The sequence below is a fragment of the Corvus hawaiiensis genome, chromosome 26, assembly GCF_020740725.1.
Source record: "Corvus hawaiiensis isolate bCorHaw1 chromosome 26, bCorHaw1.pri.cur, whole genome shotgun sequence".
Classification (NCBI taxonomy): Eukaryota; Metazoa; Chordata; class Aves; order Passeriformes; family Corvidae; genus Corvus; species Corvus hawaiiensis.
The window spans coordinates 28650592-28671706 of NC_063238.1; the positions used below are offsets into that span (position 1 = coordinate 28650592).

The 21115-nt window shown below is 36.8% G+C and overlaps 1 protein-coding gene across 6 annotated transcripts in view; it reads right to left on the reverse strand.

Annotated features, from left to right (window-relative positions):
- The window catches only part of CSMD3 (CUB and Sushi multiple domains 3), a 612506-nt gene that overhangs the window by 20687 nt on the left and 570704 nt on the right, over positions 1–21115 (reverse strand). For all 6 annotated transcript variants that reach the window (XM_048286482.1, XM_048286481.1, XM_048286480.1 and 3 more), the window contains 5 exons: positions 20752–20928; positions 16895–17074; positions 13023–13196; positions 6350–6523; positions 6018–6091 (listed from right to left, as the gene is read on the reverse strand). In XM_048286482.1, coding sequence (XP_048142439.1) covers positions 6018–6091; positions 6350–6523; positions 13023–13196; positions 16895–17074; positions 20752–20928 — 779 coding nt within the window. The remainder of the gene's footprint in view (positions 1–6017; positions 6092–6349; positions 6524–13022; positions 13197–16894; positions 17075–20751; positions 20929–21115) is intronic.

Genomic DNA, 21115 nt, shown 5'->3' on the forward strand with positions numbered 1-21115 from the left:
TGATGAGACCCCACCCAGAGTCCTGTGTCCCACTTTGGGGGTCTCAGCACAAGAAAACCATGGACTTGTTGAAGCAAATCCAGAGGAGGGACACCAAAATGTTCTGAGGGATTCTCCTATGAGGAAAGGCTGAGAGAACTGTGTTTGTTAAGCCTGGAAGAAAGAAGGCTTCAATCTAGCCTAATTGTGGCCTTCCAGTACCTGAAGGGAGCCTAAAAGAAACACAGAGAGGGACTGTTTACAGACACATGTAGTGATAGGACAAGGGAGAATAGATTCAAAAGAGAGTAGGTTTAGATTAGATACTAGGAGGAAGTTCTTTGTTGTGACGGTGGTGAGAGACTAGTACAAGTTGCCCAGAGAAGCTGTTGATGCCCCATACCTGGCTGTGTCCATGGCGAGGCTGGATGGGGCTCTAACCAACCTGGTCTACTAGAAGGTGTCCCTATCCATGGCAGGGGACTGAAACTAGATTATCTTGAAGGTGACTTCCAACCTAAACCATTCGATTATTTTATGATTTTACCAGAAACACAACCTTTATTTTATATGTAAGCCCCAAAGCAGCATTAAAAATGCAACAGTTGCCCAAGAGAGGAAGATGTTTAATAGGTGCTGCCATGCTGTTCAAGGTAATGAATAAATGAAAAAAATTAAAATCAATATGCAATAATCCATATATTATATTTATTAATTATATAGGATATGTATAGTAATTACTGAACAAATAGAAGTAATTTTTTTTAAGTTTCTTGGTCTACTTTGCAATACTCGTGTCAGAGGCACCAGGTGGCGCTACAATACAGGATTCTATGCTCTAAAAATTCCCAGTCCTGAGATGTTCTGATTTGTTCTAATTTTTGTTCTACAGCTCAAGTAGAAGCATTATTACTCTGGGCAACAGTGTTTGTATCCAATAAAAAAAAAAAAAAATTCCTTGTATAGTGCTTGATCATGTCTGTTCCATAGCTGGTTTTCTATAGTGTCAGTTATAGTTTGGATATTCCCAAAAGTAACATCAATAACTTTTTTGGTTTTTTTGGCTAAAACCCAAAGACCATATATTTGTTATTCTCTAAAAGGAGAAATAGCAATCTGAGAAGAAAATGCATAAATACCAATCTGCATCCATTTATAAAGTACTCTAGATAATTTTTTCACCAAATAAGATTATAATAATGTATAATAATTATTAAAACAATAATAGTAAGTTATTATCCTTGTTATTTCTTATATTCCTTATAGAAACAGAAGATACTTCTAACTCTCATGAGTTACTGTACAATCAGTTTTTTTCTCTAGATTTCAGTTTACCAAAGAACATGAAGATACTCTAATAAACTTCTCTATCCCCAGAAATTCGTGCCAAAGAACTAAGAAGCTAAGGGAATGTCAGTTATTTCTCTTCACTAACTTTTAGCATCATATTTTAAGTGAATGAAAACATACATCATTAACTCTTCACTATATCTGTAGTTTGGTAGCCCAGTAATACATTATTGCCCTTGTAACAGGGGTTTGAGTTTGCGAGACTGCTGGACAGCAGCTTGACGGGCTTCCTCTGTCTGAAAGAGTCTTGAGCTGCCTGGAATTTTGTGTTAGTTTTAGTTTTGTTTTGTTTCGTTTCTAAACTTGATTTAGCTGTAAAATTTAAATTTTCTGTGATCAAGTAGCTATGACCAGTTTTTATGCCTTTCTTTGTCTTTATATGGTACAATCACAGCTTTATATCCACAGCAGTAAAAAAAGAATCTACTATGTGCAGAATGAGCTATTTCTCATTAATGTGATGTGGTACAGAGAAATATAGGCCTGGTGCTGGAACGACTGCAAAGCCCTTGAGAAACGCAGCCAACAGGTTGCTGTGAAGAAGACTACAGTGTGACTATGATAAAAGATGCAACAAAGTCTGAGCACTGGAGATCCTGTTGCTGTGAACAACTCACCCTTAAAGACATACCGGCCTGGACAGAATCAGGTTTCAGAGGTAAAAAAGAACAACTATCTAATACAGGTGAAATGTACCTTATAGTATAGATAGAAATATAATGTGTATGGTGTGGAACTGTGGTGTGAGTGGTGTAAAAGTGTGTCAGAAACATTACAAATAAGCCCAGGTGAAACACGAATGACAGAGACTAAAAAAAAAAAAAAAAAAAGAAAAATCACATTTGTGCCAGTGAAGCACTCCAGATTGTGACACTAACACACTGACACCAGAGACCTCATGACCATGAGAAGCAGTAGGAACCAGGAAAATACATGGTGTCTGATAAAAATTACATTTTCATGGATGCAGTGATCGTGCCAGCTGTGCTAATGGAGACAGCTATATTGTGGTAGTATAGCACTTCTCTTGGAATTTCATCCTACAATTCAATCAACATTGAAGTTTATATCAGCATTACATTCACAGGAGATTATTTGCAAGGCTGCTCAACATCTGCAGATCAAGTTTCATATGGAATTTCATAAAACAGAATCTAAGAGCTAGCAGAAGGCTACCACTACTGCATTCTGTCTATTTTCCTTTTTAAGTTCAGACTGCTCTTTGGCTCAATTTATGCCTCAATATGAGGGAAAATAGCTGAATTTCTACCAAAAAAAAGTTGGAAAAAGTATGAGAAGTAATAAATCTTGTATATATGACTGACTGGTCTAAGCAGTTCTAAATTGTTTCTTCAATTCAGTAGTACCTTGTGTTACAACAGTTTATGGTGAAAGTGCTATAAAGCACTCTTCTATGTTTCTAGCAATATAGCTGAAGAAGTATTTCAAACCCCACAGTTTCTTTTCAAGGAGAGATTTATTTTCCAGATTACAGATGAAGTCAGTATTCACTAAGTTTTAAAGTTATTTTTTCTCCATTGTAACACACTGCTAAGGTAGATCTCTCAAATAAAAAATGCTCAGATGAAAGGTAAACATCCTAGAAGTATGTATTCATAACAATTAAAGAATGTGATGCTACTCATTTCCATTCCATGCCAGATATCCAAGTAGCCCTAAAATGGTATTTTGATGTTATTTGAACACATAAGAAACTGATCAGCTTCTGATTGAAGAATTCAATACTGTACAAAAAAATCGATGCAAAATTCTGTTGCCTCTTTTTCTTCAAAGCTCTTATTTAATAGTTGAAGCATCATTCAAATGTGAGGTGGTGATATTTGTGCTTTTGTTAGTGTAGGTTCCAGGATGTTAGGTTTAGATACACCTTTCTGTCAAGCCTCGAATTATCTTGTGTTTGCCTGAACTTTCAGTGCAATCAATGAGATAGCAAAACAGATAATCAAGAGCAGGGGAAAAAACAGGATGAAAACAACAGTGCTGTGGAAGTTCATAACTTGACATCAGTATTGTGAAAAGCAAGTGTCAGTCAGTGATTTTTGTCAGAGAAGAGGTAGTGCCATTTGTTGAAAAGCACTTAAAACAGGATTCCACATATGAAGACTTGAATTCTAGTGTAAGGCTATGGCTTGATATTTTTTTATGAGACAGAGAAATAAATTTAAACCTTGGCAATTAAGTCAATTAAGTTACCTTATTAATATTAGTTTAAATATTAAGTATTTAGGAGAGATAAAGCAAAACAAACAAAAAAACAACCAAACCAAAACAAAAAACCCACACCAGTATTTTGGAACAATTCAGAATCATTCCTTACCTTCCTGCTATGGATAAAAGCAAAAATCACTGTAATCCCATTCACACCGGAAGTTAATTATAGCATAATATAAATTCATTTACAATATTTTTTGTCGTTTAAAGAAGTCATAACATTATACAATATAAGACAATGCAATATTTCTTTCCAGGATCTACAGACAATAACTTGTCTAGAACCAATCATTTTCACTATTGTTTCCACCCAATCAAGAACTAAGCTCAGCTTCATCTGTGTGACTGATACTTCTACACTGTTATGTATTAACTAAGCAATCAGAGTAACCAGAAACTGCAAATTTAGTTACTACATAAAATCAAACTCACTGTGTGAATGTAAGAATAAGTTGCTGGCTAGGTAAAGAGACTGTAGCACATACATCTTAAATATACTGGGCACTAACCTTCTAACTGTTTACAATTTGGGGTTTTTTTAGAATTTACAAGGTTGTAAACTCTGCCAGCAGTTACGCTTATTTTACAAATGATTTGTCAATTGACATTTTGCTTGATATTTTGACAGTTCTAATGCTAGCTGTGAGTGACGTGTTACTCAAAACTACAGTACAAATGAGAAAGACTGCATTAGCTTCTTCAATGAAACCTCATTAATATGTGAAACTGTGACAATAAAATTATAGAAAATACTTAATAAATTATTCATTTGTTACATAGTTGAATAAAGAGTTGCCCTCTAGCATAATATTGTATTATAACCAAACAAAATTAGGCTAAGGACTGCCCCTGCATATCCTATCTTGGCACAAAGCAGCACGTTCAGTTCCTAGAGAAAACTGAGACAATTTTCACTTGCATATGATTGTGATCTAGCACAATCTGAAAACCCAAATATTGCTAAAACTAAGACTGAGTAGTACTGCATAAAGGCCATCAAAAGGATAAACCAAAGAAATTTTTGGCCATGAACTAGAAAAGTCTTTAGCTACAATTCGCTTTTAAAAACTAATTTCATTTTGTACATTTGTTCAAGTTTCACTCAACCCTTTCCTTCATTTCCAGCAAACTGCAGTTTTTATTCTGCTACTAGACAATGACCTCATGCAATTGTGGACCTGCTAGGTACTCTTCTGTTCATTCCTTTTCATGTGCCTGGAGCTTTCAGCCCTGACACCAAACACAGATGTCACAGGATAGATAGATTAGGCTCTCTCTTTGTTTACAAGATTCCTAGCAAATTATAAAGTGCATTTTTGCATCCCTAAACCATTCACTCATGAAAACATCTCACTGACATCACTGTTTTGTGTGAATCAGAAAATCAGCAGTTCAAAATAATTTTCAGTTTCATGATTCTTTTTCCAGCAGAAACATATGCAAGCACTGTTTGCCACAACATAGCTTTGTATAAAATGTGGCCAACAGTCTCCTGGGAGGCATCAGGCAGAACATGGAAAAATGGTCAAGGGAGGTGCTTCTTCCCCTCTGCTCAGCCCCAGAGAGTCACAAGTGAGTGCTGGGCTCACCAGTGCAAGAGAGATGAGGACAATACTATATTGTCTATACACTACATACTCTATATATACTTTTGTGGCCCATCCAGTGATGGGCCACAAAAGTGATAAGGGACTATAGCATCTGGAATACAAGCAGAAGCTGAAAGACTTGGGGTTATCCAGCCTGCAAAAAAACCCCCAGGGGCAGGACAAGCAATGGAAACAGACTTTTCTTCAGTGGTGCCCAGTGACAGGACAAGAAGAAATAGGTATAAATTGAAACATAGGAAATTCTCTTTAAAACTAAGAAAAAAGTGTTAATTTTCAATGTAAGGGTGATCCATTTGGAACAGGATGCTCAGAGACAATGTTGAGTCTCCATCCCTGCAAATATTCAAAACCACCTGGACGCAGCCCTCATAAACCTGTTTTAACTGACCCAGCTTTGAGAAGGGGGAGTGGACTAGAAGTTCTCCTAACAGGTCTGTGACTCTGTAGTCTATTTGTGGTTCCAAACAGAATTTCTCTCAGGAAAAAAAAATCCTGCTTTTTAGAGTATGTCTACACTAGCAGTTTGGCACACAGTATACACATTTTTAAGCAGAAAAAGCCTATTTAATAAATTGTAGGGAGAACTTATATATTGGTGGGAGATATTAAAATTCTTCAAGGTGAAATCAAGCAGAACTTGATCACAAGGTTTTTCATGTAGTGCATTGTTGATAGGGACACAGGGTTAGTGTAATCCAACATCCAGAAATAAGGAAACACATCAACACATCAACAAACAACTCTTACAGAAGCAGTCTCTGAACCTCTAATCAGGTGTTTCTAGACTTTGAGGTAGTATAAAAACATTTAAATATGCAAGTTAATTTAAAAAATAGTATACTCTACCTGATAGCCAAATGTGTTGTTTTGTGACCCATGCCTTGGGACTCCTGGATTTTCACATGCTGTGCGAGTAGGTTCTAAAAAAAATTGCAATATATTAAAGACAAAACAAATTACAGTATTTTAATTACATACATGAATGTATGACAAAATAAGGCTTGTTCAGCAACATGCAATAAGCCAATCACAAAGACAAAAATAAAGTGATTTGATCCTTAAGAGAGTATAGAATAACACCAAGATAATTCAAAATAACTGAAATACCCTAGGTTGACTTAGCAAGAAGAGGAATAATAAGCATTTCAAGAAATTTTAGTGCATGGGCATAATCATACCTATACATCGAGGAGAAGAACCACTCCATGTTCCATCTGCTTGGCAAATCCTTGTGCTAGAGCCAACCAAAATTAAAGGAGGATTGCAGCTGAAAGAGACTTCTGACTGATAGATGAAGCTTTTGCCTTCTCTTTTCCCTTGAGCAGGTACTCCAGGGTCACCACAAAACTTTGCTGTAAAAAAAGACATGATAGAAATGGAATGTGTAATTTATTTAAAAAAATTAAAATAACACTTAACTGAATCACGTGAAGAAATTACTCCGAATTTTGTATTTATTTTATTAAACACAGATCAAATATGGAAACATTTAATAGGAATTCAGAGAGACTAGATATATAATATTTAGTCTGCCAGATTGCAGTAGTTCTGATAGTTGTTCAAAATGACTACATTGTGCTTGGTCAGTACATGACACTTAATAAATCAAGTTGACAACTTATTTTATTAAAGTCCAAATATCTACAATTCACCCATGACCGAAACCTCATCAATCTGCAAATCTTTAGAGAACAATCAAAGAGTGTATCAAACTTTCATGTCAATCTTCCCTCCTCTCTTGCTTTCTTGCCACCTACCCAGTGCTCAACATTTTTGTATGATTAAATGATTTATCAGATAGATTTTAGGAATCATAAAGTCATGCTTCCACATCCTTCACTGAAAGGTAAGATTTTGTATGTATGGAAGTACAATACTTGAAATTTAGAACAGTTAACAATAAAGAAACACCAAAAAAAAATTAATAAAGAAACTTCTGTAGCAATCTAAAAGTCAAATACTAATGAACTGTTATTATACTGGATAAATTTCCCTGATAAAAATCTGTTCTTAAATTGATATTTTTACCTTATTCCTATCACCTGAAGATTCCTTATGTCTATAGCATGTCATAACTGAGTAAATGCACTGCTGGCAAATTTACTGGCCGCTTTCTGCAGCATAAAGTACTGAATATCGTCAGAAGTTGGATTTTGAATAATTGACCCAGGAAATTAAATCAGCTGTGGCAAATCCTGTGTCATCAGACTATATTATCCCTTGACACACCATGAATTCCAATACTGTGTAACCTAATTTCATATCAGACAGAAAACACAGTAATAGCAATAATAATAAAACCCCCTAACCCATACGTGTTCAATAATATGTTTCTAAATAGACATGCTGTACAAACAGTGGAATTTTGTGCTCCATCTTTCTCATCTACAAACATAATTTAAATTACGTCTCTCAAACAACAACTTCAAAACGCATTTGTAATGTTTCTATCCTTGTCACCCATGTTTTAAGCTTTCCAAAGGACCTGCTCACATGAAATGCTCCTGCCCTCTGCTTCTTTCTACAGACACTGACTGTATGGGAAATCCATGCACATCCACACTGGTTAAGAAAAAGGGCTTAATCTGTAACATATCAGAAATGTATACAATTTTGCCGCTTTAGGTGGCAGGGGACTGTGCAAAATTGTGGGCCAACTCCAGAAAAGATCTATGGGTTGGGGATAGTGTCACATAGTGTACACACAGTGTACTTTTTTTTGTGAATGACAGATCATGGTTGTTATGCATTCACTAGAAAATTCTGCATCTTAATTTGAGAATACATGAAACGCTTACAATTTTTTAACACAGAGGCTTGAAATTGTCTCCTAACGGTTCTTTGCACCGACAAAGTAACAACAACCCTGAAGGGAAAAACAATTCTCGCATTCAAAAATGAGTTTTTGGTAAATTTATTCATTTTTTCTAAAGCTAAGTAAACTCCACCACTTAGGTGTCAGTCAAGTTGACCTAGTCATTGAATACTGAATACCTGCCTCTTATATCAATAAATGTGGAAACCAGGCATCATGGCAAAACACAGCAGTTTTCCTCTGATACTAGAGCAGGTGACTACAGAATAAACTAAAGTTGCAGTGAACTGAAAGCTCTATGAGTGTTTCCACTCTGAATGGAAATATTTTCCTAAGAACTCTGAGAGCCTTTAATAGAGTGGGACCATGGAGTTCTGGCACTGAGACTGAGGTTAGTTTCATTCCTAGAAGAAATTTAACTGATTAACAGCACATTTCTTGTCAATGTCTGATGGCAGCAGTGAGCACACCTGTTGGAGATGTGCCCAGGTAGAGGAGATGCTCAGCCTGGTGACTGCGCTTCCTGAGGAAGAATTCAGGCTGAGGAGCATCAGACAAGGAGATTGACTGGTGGCATTATATTCTACCATTCCTGAGATGGATATAGTATACAACCTAGACTATGACACAAGAAACAAAGGATCCCCTACACTCTCACCACCAGGAAGAAGGAGCGGATCTAAGAGATGAGGGGAAATAGAAGTAGGTTACTACTTGAGGGGACAGGCAAATCCCTTCCCAGCCTGCCTCATCTTCCCAGGTGCCCTTATACAACAGGTATGAGGCCCTGGAACTGGATGGACTGACAAGTTAAGATGCAGATGAAGGGTTTTTTTTTTTCTGATTTTTTTGATTCACTATTTTTTGATTCTGATTTTGAATTTTCTGATTCACTACCCCCTGCATCATCACCACTTCTGTCAAATAAAAAATGGTAGTTTTCATAGGTGAATAACTTCTGAGGGAAACCGAGGACCCAAACTGCCAACTGGACTTTACCCATAGGAAAGCCTGCTGCCTCCTTGGGGCCTGGGTAGGAGACATTACGAGAAAACTGTCTAGTCTGGTACAACCCTCTGATTATTATCTGCTGTTCTTTATGTCCACAGCAATGAGGTAGCAAAGAGAAGTCCAAGGGTAATCAAAAGAGATTTCAAGGCCTTAGAGCAATTGTTTGAAGGATCAGGAGGACATCTAGTGCTTTCTTCAATCTTTTCAGTACCAGGGAAGAATACTGAAAGGAGCAGGCAGACCCAGCAGATCAACAGATGGCTCTGAGGATGGTGTCATTAGAGGAACTTTGGGTTTTTTGATCATATTATGGTCTATACAACACCAGATCTGCTGCTATTTAATGGCAATCAGAAGACTGTCTCTTCTCAGAAAAGAAAAAGGATTTTTGTGCAGGAATTCAAAGGGCTGACCAGTAGAGTTTTAAACTACACTGGATGAGAGAAAGGGACAAAAACCAGGTTTATCTGTGATATGCAATAGATAGCATGCGAGATCCTTCAGTCTTCTCCAGGAGGAGCGAGAAGCCTTGACTCAGCCCATGAAATATGACATCCTTGGACTAAACAAAAGTCCTGTGACTGGTGTGCCAGTATGGAGGGTTACACACTCCTCAGGAGGGACAGGCAGGCCAAGTGAGGTAGGGGATGAGGCAGTGGGGAGGGGTGGCAGACCTTGCTGTTGGTTATGTGTCCTGGTTTAGGAATGGCACTGCCCAATTCAGGGGCCCCCACCGAGGTTCCCCAAAAGCACCCTGCTGCTCTCTTTCACTCTCCGAGGTTTTCCCCTCCCCCTTCCCACTGTGTGGGGCTGGGGTTGAGAATTGCAGACACAAAGGGCAGAGATAAGAACAATTTACTGGAAACAGCAATGAGATAAGAAAACAAACTAACAGCAACAATATTAATAACAAAACTGTACAAAAGAGAGGGTGATTAACATGCAAAATATTTACCATGGCGCCCAACTGGACCTGAGCAGAGTCATGTTTTTCTGACTGGAAGGAAGCCTTTCTCCTCAGAAGCAAGAATCCTTTCTCCCACCCCTGGTAGTGATGTAAGGAGTTATAGAATAACATCTGGGACTTAGCCCTGCCCCCTCCCAGCTACTGCAAAAAAATTAACCCTGTCCTGGCCAAACCCAGGACAATATGGCATGTTAAGAGCCTTTGGTAAGGAGTAAGGGACACACAAACAAAGAGGATGTTATTATGGGAGTCTACTATAGGACACACAGTCAGGATGTCGACACTGGCAAATTAATTCTTCAGTGAACTAAGGGAGACCTCTAAATCAACTTCTGTTGTCTTTTAGGGGACTTCAGCTTGCCAGATGCTAACTGTGAATACCACACAGCTAGTACAAACAGGTCCAGAAGATTCCTAAAACACCTGGACTCAAAGGTATACTAAGTAAGTATGCTAATGACACTAAATTGGGAGAACCTGTTGACTCACCTGAAGGCATCTGTGCCCTGCATAAAGACCCAGACAGATCAGAGGACTGGGCAATCACCAACCGTATGAAGTTTAACAACAGCAAGTTATGATTCTGTGCCTGGGATGGGACAACCCTGGATGTACATCCAGAATGGGAAAATGCTGCTGGAAAGCAGCACTGCAGAAAGGGACTTGGAGGTCCTGGTGGGAGGCAAGTTGAATATGAGTGAGCAGCCAGGAGGCCTAATTGTGTCCTGGGGGGCATTAGGCACAGCATCGCCAGCCTGGCAAGGGAGGGATTGTCCTGCTCTGCTCTGCACCTTGAATATTGTGTGCAGTTTTGGGTGGCACAATATAAGAAGGATCCAAAAGCATCCAAAGCAGGGCAACAAAGACAGTGAAGGGCCTTGAGAGGAAGCTGCATGAGGAGTGTCTGAGGTCACTTGATTTGTTCAGCCCAGAGGAGAAGGGACTGTGGCAAGACCTCATTGTGGCCTACAGCTTCTTCATGAGGTGAAGCAAAGTGACAGACACTGATGTCTTCTCTGTGGTAACCAGTGACAGGACCCAAGGGAATGATAAGCAGATGTGTCAGGGAGGTTTCGGTTGTGTATCAAGGGAGTTGGGCAGTAGAACAGGCTCCCCAGGGAAGTGGTCACAGCACCAAGCCTGACAGGGTTTGGGAAACATTTGGACAATGCTCTCAGGTACAGGAGTAAAAAAAGAACTCTTTGGGTTGTTCTGTGCTGGGCCAGCAGCTGGACTTCTATTATCTTTATGGGTCTCTTCCAATTCATTATATTCTATGATAATTCTATTATTCTAAGTTATATCTGCAGTTAGGCATTTTCTGGCGTAGGTCTATATTTTTGCCATCTATTGCCAAGCTTATAAAACCAGCAGTCCTGTACTGAAATTACTGCATGAGTAATTAAGCAAACAAATTTACTGGGTCATAGATGACAAATACTCACCCAAGGACAGGGTCATAATCCATTTTGAATAATTATTCTATGTCATAACTATACCTTTCATATCTTCAGCTAAAGGCTCTATGGAACCAAGCTGGGAACTAAATTTCTGATGTCAAAAAGTGCTTAAAGATGCTCATTGAGAATGACTTTCAACAGCTCTCTCTCATTTCTGCCAGATGGCAACTAGTTTAAACTCTTCAACAAGCACTAGCTGCCAATTGTTTTCTCTTGCAAGCCAATGGGTAACCATTGCACATCAACAACATTCAGATAATGTAATCTGCATGAAATAGCCTTTAATTCCCAGGCAGCTGCATTCCATGCTAAATATACCATTTAAAAATTTTAAAGGTAGAGCCCACTTTTTCAGAGTATATTGCAGTATTGAGTATTCCAACTTTAAAAATCATAAATAGCTTGTGGTATCCAAAAATGAATGAAGGACTCCATATTTCAATCAAGAACAAATAATGAAAATAATTTTTCATAGTCTCAGATGTTCACAGTATAGTGGACTCTAGAAAAGCTCTACATAGAGAATTTAAGCAACAAAAAGTGGTCTTGTTCTTTTTCTGCCAGAAACAATGCCCTTCATCATGTTCCACCTCTGGCACACAGAGTTTCAGCAGCAGTCAAAAACTGTTGTTGATGATATGAGAATATAATTGGGGAAAAAAAGAAAAGAAAAGATGATCTATATGATATGTTTTCATGGTACTGGGATATAGCCAAAATAGAGAACATTTTTGACAGGGAGAGATGAAAAAAATAGTGAAAGAACAGAGAAGTGCATTTTGCAACATTTAGCAAGCTACCTGGCAAGCACAGCTACTTGGCAAGTTCAAATTAAATTTCAGAGACTGTAAAGCCATGAATATATTATCCTCTTCCAGTCAGACTCCTTTTTGAAGACCATTACAGAGTGGTATAATTATTCTACAAATAACTACAAAACCTCTTTCTTCAGTTCAATCAACTGAATATCCCTCAGAAGAATCACAATCACTTAAAAAAAAAAAAAAAAAAAAGAATGGGATTGGATATTGTAATGAAAATTGTAGCAATATAAAAATCCATCAATGTTATTTATAACTTTAAGATTAATAAAATTTACTGCATAAAATTATATGTTAATTTACTGCAGGGTGAAAATTAGATAATTGTCACAGAATCACCCAGAGCCTAGTCAGCATTACAGCCAGAAAAACTCCTCTGTGACATCACAGGGAGGAAGGATGAGTAATGAGGAAATAAAAGAGATTATAATGAAAGTTACCTTATCGCATATGCGTCCGGATCTGAAAACAAGACAGCACCTTTTAATCTTGAATTGCCTTGGATTATGTTATACATATTGCCTGTAATTTTTTTTTGTGTGTGTGTTTGTGTCTAAGGGCTCCTATATGCTGACATAGGGTTTACAGATATTCCCATGACCTTCTCAATGTACTACTAACATTAAAATTTTAGAAAATTTTAGAAATTTTTAGAAGGATTGTAATTGTCCCCAGTTTGAAATTAATTGAACCACTGGGGAAGGGAGGGGCAAAACTTTAGAGCAAAAAGCAATTATAGCTGAACAGCAAAATACAGACTATAATGTGAATACATACGTAAGCACTGAGGTACTTCACCGCTCCATGTTCCATTCCCAACGCAAGTCAAAACAGCAGGAAAAGAGAGTTCATATCCTGGAGAGCAGACATAGCTAATGCTAAATCCCCAGTCCAAGTTTGTTCCTTCCAACCTTCCGTTAGAGATCTGCGGAGGAGTTGGGCAGGTAACAGCTGCAATAATTTCAAAATAATTAGGCCCAGCTGCTGTAAATATCCCCGGTGTACACAGTTACTAGAAGAACCATATGGGCTAATTTCACCTTTTTTAGAGGACAATACAGTCAGGACATACTATCTTTCTCACTGTATTCTTGCCACATTTCCTGAAGTTAGTACTTTTGGTTTCCTTCATTTAGGAGGCAGTGGATGACTGATGAAGTGTCTTAAATAAACCAGGATGCTGCATCAAACCAAACAGGAAGACTACCTAAAAATCAGTATGGAAACTATGACGTGTACAACATTTAAGATATGTCTGGTAATCTACTACAATGTTTTTTGTCTGTTAAGACAACATAGAGTACAATTATATTTTATTAGTGTGGCAATAATCAAATATTTTCTTCCTGTTGACCAGCTTAGGCATTTGCTAGATGTTAATGAATAGGGATGAAATTCCAGGACAACTATTCTAAAATATTACTTGAAAGCCTGTTTCTAAGTACCACAGTTTGGTTACTATTTGCTTTATGAGTAGTTCATCACCAAAAAGCATCTAGTTTCTAGCAAGAGTGAGAAAACATAAGGATTTGCAACTCCTTGAAACTGTTAGTGTTGCTACACCTAAGAAGGTCAAGAAGAAGTATTTCAGTATATTTTTTAATCACCAGGCCTCCTAAGAAAAAAATAGAAACATCTTCTTTTCAGCTGTGGGCAAGAGGACTGAAAAACAGTACAGGAAGGCAGTAGAAGTAGAGAGATACAACTGTTGTGATGAAGATAAAAGTGTTATTCACTGGATAGTAGTGTAGTAACAGAAAATTGCTAATTGAAAGCTTAAGGGGGAAAGGTATTACAGAAACTAAATGAAAGAAAACCTGAACCAAATATAGAAAGGGTGAAATTTAGGCCAAGTTGATAGAATGAATGTGTTAGACAAAAGGGCAAAATAGAGAAAAGTTTGGAGAAACTGTGCTAGCAAAAGAGAATGAAAGCAAATAAAACTAATACAATTTAATCTGGTAAAGCCAGTTGGGATAAATGAGAAGATGCGTTTAAAAATTGATCAGAGAACACACAGGTCACAACAATGGAAGAAGTTAAATGTTGCCCCCATAACCTTTAAACTTATGTTTAGAACAGCTGTTATCTTGCAGGCTTAAAACAATTCAGAGGCACTAGATGATGAGTAATGTGTATTTGAATGCAACCTGCAGAAGGTTCGCTATGTACCATCTCTCCATCCTTATTATTCTCTTCAGTGAGAGAATCTCAATTTTGTACCATAAAGATACTTTGCAGCACCATTCATGGCTGTTTCAGGATACTAGTATCAAATAACCCTTTGCCAGTCAATAAACACAATCTAGATTTTGGGGCCTTGGTTTTGTCCCAGAAAAGAACATGATAGCTTTTGCCACACTTTTGTGGTGTTTTAATAAAAGTAATTCAAAAAAAGTACTCTAAGCAGCAGAATTCTGTCCTCATTCTCCAAGAGCTTCACAAATAGTCAAAGGTCTGTATATTTTAACCTCTGAGCTGACTAATAAGGGAGGAAATATTGGTGAATAATTGGGGAAGTAGAGAAGAAGTAGAAGAAAATAGATGTAACATCAGAATTTAAGGGTAAGAAAAACAAAACAAAACAACACCCAGCAACAAGGCAGAATGCCTCTTGATTTTGGTCAGAGAGTTAGGCATAAATATATACCACAACATTCTCAGTTTAAGAACTACAAGTCTATTACAAACACAAGTCTGCAAAAAACACAGTTAGAATATCTGAATATTTAGTTGCAGATGAGCATGCATCCTTTTCCAACTAGGCATAGCAGAGCAGTATTTGTATCTTCCCTTTCAATGGCACAGTGACAATTATGCATCCATATCTGGCCCAGTTCATTTTCCAATTATTTTAACTAAATAGTACCAAAGGACCCTGGCACTCCATTCTGACAGTAAAAACTACTTGTTATGCATTTTACATTACTGCAAATTATATATTATTTTAATTACACTATTAAGTTATCTAGTGTACATACACAAACCAACATAAAGTAGAATGAAATTCTGAGAACACTAGAGATTCTGAGAAGACTAGAGATTCTTCATAGGATTATTATTTAGCATTTAGACAAGCATTAAATATGTATGACCCAAAACCAGAAAGACTCAAAAACTCAAAGATAATTGGCAGTAAAATTCTTTCTTTGTATAATTCTGTTTGAATCAAATCAGAGTTAGATCTCCTTGTCCCAGTTAGGTGTCCTGTAGGCCCTAAGAATTTGAGGCTGAGAGACTTTATCATGAATACTTGTTCTGTCTTATGATCTTCTAGCTGTTGACTTACAGCCACTCTTGGAGACTTGGAGACTTGGTCAATAAGACCACTGTGGCCATTCTTCTGTTCTTAAAATCATTTTTCAGTTGAGACTGAGACTACCTATGAGCACAACGCAAATAGGAAAAAAAAGTGAAATGTCAAGAGGTTTTCAAAGTTTGATGTCCTTAAGAATGTGTCAGGAAAATAAAAAATTGATGCTGTCAAAGGTGAATTAGAATTAAACTGGACTTGATATTGGGGGAACTGTGTTCAGCAAGGAAAGTAATTGCAAATATGGTGGAGATTTGAAATTAAATTGGTCTAGTTTGACAAATAAATTCAGGGGAGGAAAAAGACTGCCACTTAGCAGGTATGTTACTTTTCTTCCTTAAAATGAAACAGAAGGAAGATGGATAAGAACAAAGTAAGTACAAATGTAGCTAAGTTTTGAAATAACAGAGAACAGACATACTTAGTGTGAACCCAGAAAGAAAACACCAAATGGTAATGCTAATTTTCCACAGATGTAGTATCAGGACGAGTGAGAAAAATTACTCTAGAGAGAAGTTGTTTTAGGGTTTAGAAAGTGAGTTTCTGAGAGAAAATATTTTTGATGAGACAGATAAGTTAATCTTCCAGTAATATTCAGATTTTCTGCTGTTAAAATTTTAACAGGGTACATTAAAAAACCCCAAACCCAACAACAACAACAAAAAACCCCCAACAAACAAAAACCCCAGAAAAATCAGGTATGCAATTTGAAGAAGAGAAAAAAAGGAATATCTTGAGATTAATCCTTTCAGTTTTCACAGTAGAGAAAATAACATGAAGCAGAAAAATCTTTATTGGGAAATTTGCAAGAAGGATTTAGTCTTTTTGTAGCAAGGTGATGCTTAAATGTGCCCATCTAATAAAGGAGGGATGAGGAAAATCTCTTAGTATTATAGAAAAAGCCAGATTAATTTGCCTTTGACAGAGTTTTTATATATGTAGATCTTTCCCAGAGGTGTCTTTTACATGTTTGAGTGTTCTTTTTGTAAAAGCAGGGACATATATATGGTTATTTTCATATGACATGCTAACTGCAATTAACAAATCTAAACCATCATTTCATATGGGGTAGTTCCATTTAGCAGCAAAGTGGTAAAGTATTCTACAGAACTATAAAAAAATGGTTCAATATACTGTGCTTGTAGGAACATAAAAGGGAAAAGAAGCAAAAGATGAAGTCACTGTTTCTCCAGCCAAAAAAAAATCAATTCGATGTATTCATATTAAAAATAAATTTAGGTTTCTGTGGAAATACACAATAAATTAACAATTTGCAATAAACAGAGTAGGGAAATGTCATAGAAGAAATAGCTGACAAGCAAAATAAATGTTGTACCTTTGCATGTTGGGATTACTCCACTCCACGTACCATTGCTAGTACAAGTGCGAATTAAGGAGCTATTTGCTTCCATTGTGTAACCAGGTTGGCACATGTAAGTAACATTTTGTCCAACAACATAATCATCACCATATCTCATGCCATTGGCTGGGACTCCTGGATCTCCACAACTGATAACTGTAAGTAAATAGTTGAGGAACATATTTTAAAATCTAAGTGAGATTTATCTCTATGTGAGGGAAAAAAACATGACAAAACTAGGCATCGATTGGGGAAAAAAAGGAGAAGGAAAAAGTATCATAAACCTTATCTCCACTGAGAGAAGATAAAGATATGCTATCTTAATTAGCTGCCAAACATTTGTGGAGCTATATAATAGTTATATTTGGAGAACATACATACTTTTGTTCAACAGTAGTAGTAAAGGACTGTACAATTTTGATCAACAAAATTTCAAGATTACAAAATGAAAAAAAAAGGCAAGAAACAACCCATATGCCACTACCACCCTTTGATATGCTCAAATTTTCCTATCAATTCAGTTTCATTTTTAAGAAAAGTAGATGCCTATTATTTAGTTTACTTTTCTATGGGTATATTCTGAAAGGAAACAAAATCTGGAAAATTTGAAATATATGCCTGCAAAAGCCTCCCACTTTATAAATGCTCACATAGTTGCTATGTACATAAACAGTTGAGAATATTCAGGTGACCCCCAAACATGGGCTATGGCTTACATAAAAAACTAGGTCTATAGTACTTTAATGTGTGGGAGTGGTCACAAAATGTCTTATGACTTCTAGTGTCAGGAGATAATTTAATCTCCTAATGACATAAAATACTCATAAAAGTTTTATGTCATTGTAATCTGAGAACAGTGTTAAAACAGATAAATTTCCCTCAGATCTGGTCAACTGGATCTATGAATTTCTGGAACAGTTTTTAGAGTAAGAAATCTAGAGAACACTAGTGGCGATGATAAAAAGTGGTTGTTTTCAGGAAGAAAAAGGGGAAAATCTACTTAATACAAAATATAGCATCCCATGTGTTTTATGGTTTATTTTATAGTAAACTTGACAATCACCCTACAGCATTGCTATTTCTTCTGGAAAACTGTGAGAAGCAGTTTCCTGGGCAGAGTACATGCCCTGGCCACTTCTAACTCAATGCCAAAGCATGGCTGATGTGAATGGCATCCTGTCTGGATCCTGGTCTCCAAAATCACAGAAATCCGTGACTACATATTTGTGGTGTATTCTGTCCAGCTCCCTTCACCTAATAACTCGGGACCTGAGAATCCAAGGTATATTTAGTATGCCTTCTCTACAGTCTATCATGGTCTGAGCAGATACTAATTACAGAGGGAGCAGATACTAATTACACAGCATACATAAAATCTTAAAATGTCCCATGCAATCACTGTATGGATAAAGAAGAGACTAGAAGACATACCACAGGGTTATCTGAGTTAGCGTAAAGGTGGCTAATGTACTGATAAAGAAAACTGGAGATCAGCCTATTTGAGTTTACCTAGTAACACAGTAATTTCAAATTATTTAAAAACTAAAAAGCCATAGATTTTTCTTGGTCACTTTTCAAACAATATAGAGCTGGGAAAGAAAGAACTGTTTCTCTTATTTACACAAGTATTTTCAAATACTCTGTATGTTCTAACTTTCATTATTTGACATATTCCATTTACTATACTTAATGTGCAAATTTTACTAAGATCATCCTCAACATGTTTCCAGGTATACTATTGTTTTGACTGAATTAAAATATAAAGCTAATGCTTTTATCCTTTTTCCCTCTAATCTCTGTTTCATTTCAGTTGGACCACCTTCACTTAAGTCACTATGCTAGGGAAAAATATCTTAAATTGTTGCAGTGATGCTAACCAGTGACGAGCCAGTGAGTCACAACAGAGTTAACCTGGGGAGCCTCAGGCCTGTGCTGCAACATCCAGCGTGGTCTTCATACCTGTGCTGTGCCACACAGATCTCTTGTCCAGGGCACAGCCTCAGCCAGCTCAAGGCAACAGAGGTGCTACAGGCAGCCCCCACTCAGTGATTACACCTTGCTGGCTGCATGGCCCTGCTTTTTATTTAGCAGTGCAACAAGAAGCTCTCCTGAGAACATTGTTTCTGTTTGACTGTAGAAATTATAGTGTTGTTTCTTTCTAAGAAAATCCTATAATGACTTGCTATGGTCAAGGTCTGTATGACATTGCTCATGGGTCAGTCGTGTTTGATGGTACACTGCCCAGAGCTCCCAGCCTGTACAGGAGCATAAGATTATCTATGCTATTCTCTTCTTACAGTGTCAGCTCTAAACCCCAGCATTTTCAATGATCTGCAAGAAGGAGCTGTAATAAGTATGGACTGGCTGTAAATTTTGGTAACACCTTGACTAAACAAGAGTGGTATATCCTGAATCTGCCTCTCTTTGTTTTACTAGGATACTTCTTCTGTCAACATATTTCAAGTTAAAATCTCATCTTTCTACCTGAGTAATGTGTCTTGAGAAGACTGTTTTGGCATGTGTTTCAGTAAAATGTTATTCTAAAATACAAGAAAAAAATATAGATGCAGTTGATATCACAAACTGCTGCATATAGGTAAAACCTTATAAAAAACCTTGTTGCCTTTGTAAAATCATGACTCAGGCCTGTTAATTCAGCTAAGGAGAAAAGGAGTGTGGGAAAGAGACACAGATAAATTAGGAGTAGAAAAACATGCTGCATGACTGTTGCATGCTCACATATGTATGTGTATGGTTGTTGGTTGAATTATGTTTGTTATGCCTTAAAACTGTGTAAACTGATAACCAGCTAATTGCTTAAAAAGGCCAGGTTTTTGCTATAAAGTGACTCTCCTTTGCACCTGCCTGGGGAATCTGCATCACTCCTTATCGCAACAACAAACCACCTTTATCTTTGATACAATTAATCTGGTTCTCATTCTAATTTGGAAAATAATAAATAATAAAAAAAAACCACTGGGCTTTCTCTCAGGCTTTATGACTGCAAAAATCCATTAAGGATGAATTTAAAAACAACACAAGAAGTTTTATCATCTAGCTTTTGGCTTCTATGTGGGTTGCTGTAAGTGTGTTCAAAATTTAAAAGCAGTTTGCTATACCTCTGATGAGGATATGTTTCTTCAAAATGATAGGCAGTCTCATGCATCATATAAATGTAAAATTTTCATAATTGCTACTAAAAGATGAACTAGGACATGTAATAAAGCAGGAACAGATGGGCTTGAAAATAAAGTGTTGCAAAATGCTCATTATGAATGTGAGAGGTGCTGAAATAGCTTCTGTTACTTGGGTAGCTAAAGGAAGTCTAAGGTTAATGAAAAGGCCAAACAGAAGATGATATGTGAAAATGGGACAACAGTTTTAACCTTGGAGTCACTATGAAAAGGATTCTCAAGTGTTCATTACAAGGCTTTTATTTTCTACCCTCTGGAAGAAGAGAATATTATACTGCTAATTTTTCAAGATGAAGCAAAGTGATTAAAGTAAAAATGTCTGGATATGTCATATCACAAAACATAAACATGATTGAATATATGTACTAGTAAAGAATTAAAGTAGGTAGATCATGTAACCAAACAACTCCCTTAAACTGAAAAAGCAGTCTATACATTTTACTATACTGTGCCTTTAAAAAACATATTATTCATAATGCATAGCATTATGTTTTTAAAAGTATTTAGCATATAAAAGTATGTAGGAAATAGTGCAAGAAAAACCTGAAAATTTACTGGCATGTGGCTTCTATATTTTACTTTATTTATTACTTCAGAGGAGAGGAAAAACAAAGACTATTCTTTAGAAATGTGTCTTACTTGTGCAGTTTGGCAAGGATCCAGACCATGTTCCATTGGCAGTGCATTGTCTTACAGATGACCCAGAAAGTATGTATCCTTCCATGCATGAATAAATTACTGAATTAGAGAATGTAGTTCCATCAATACGAAGTACTTTTCCATTAGCAGTTGTTCCTGGATTACCACACTGCACAGCTATAAAGGAAAATGTGAAAAACTTTCAAAATGCAGTAAAAATGATTTTTGAAATAGGAAAAATGGGAGCAGGAACAATCCTTCTGCCAGCAACGTTATTTGGTAGAAATCCATTCTCTTGTCCTTAAAAATGTAAGTTTCACCACCTACCGATAAGGCACATTGTACAGTAAAAAACTGTGTGCAT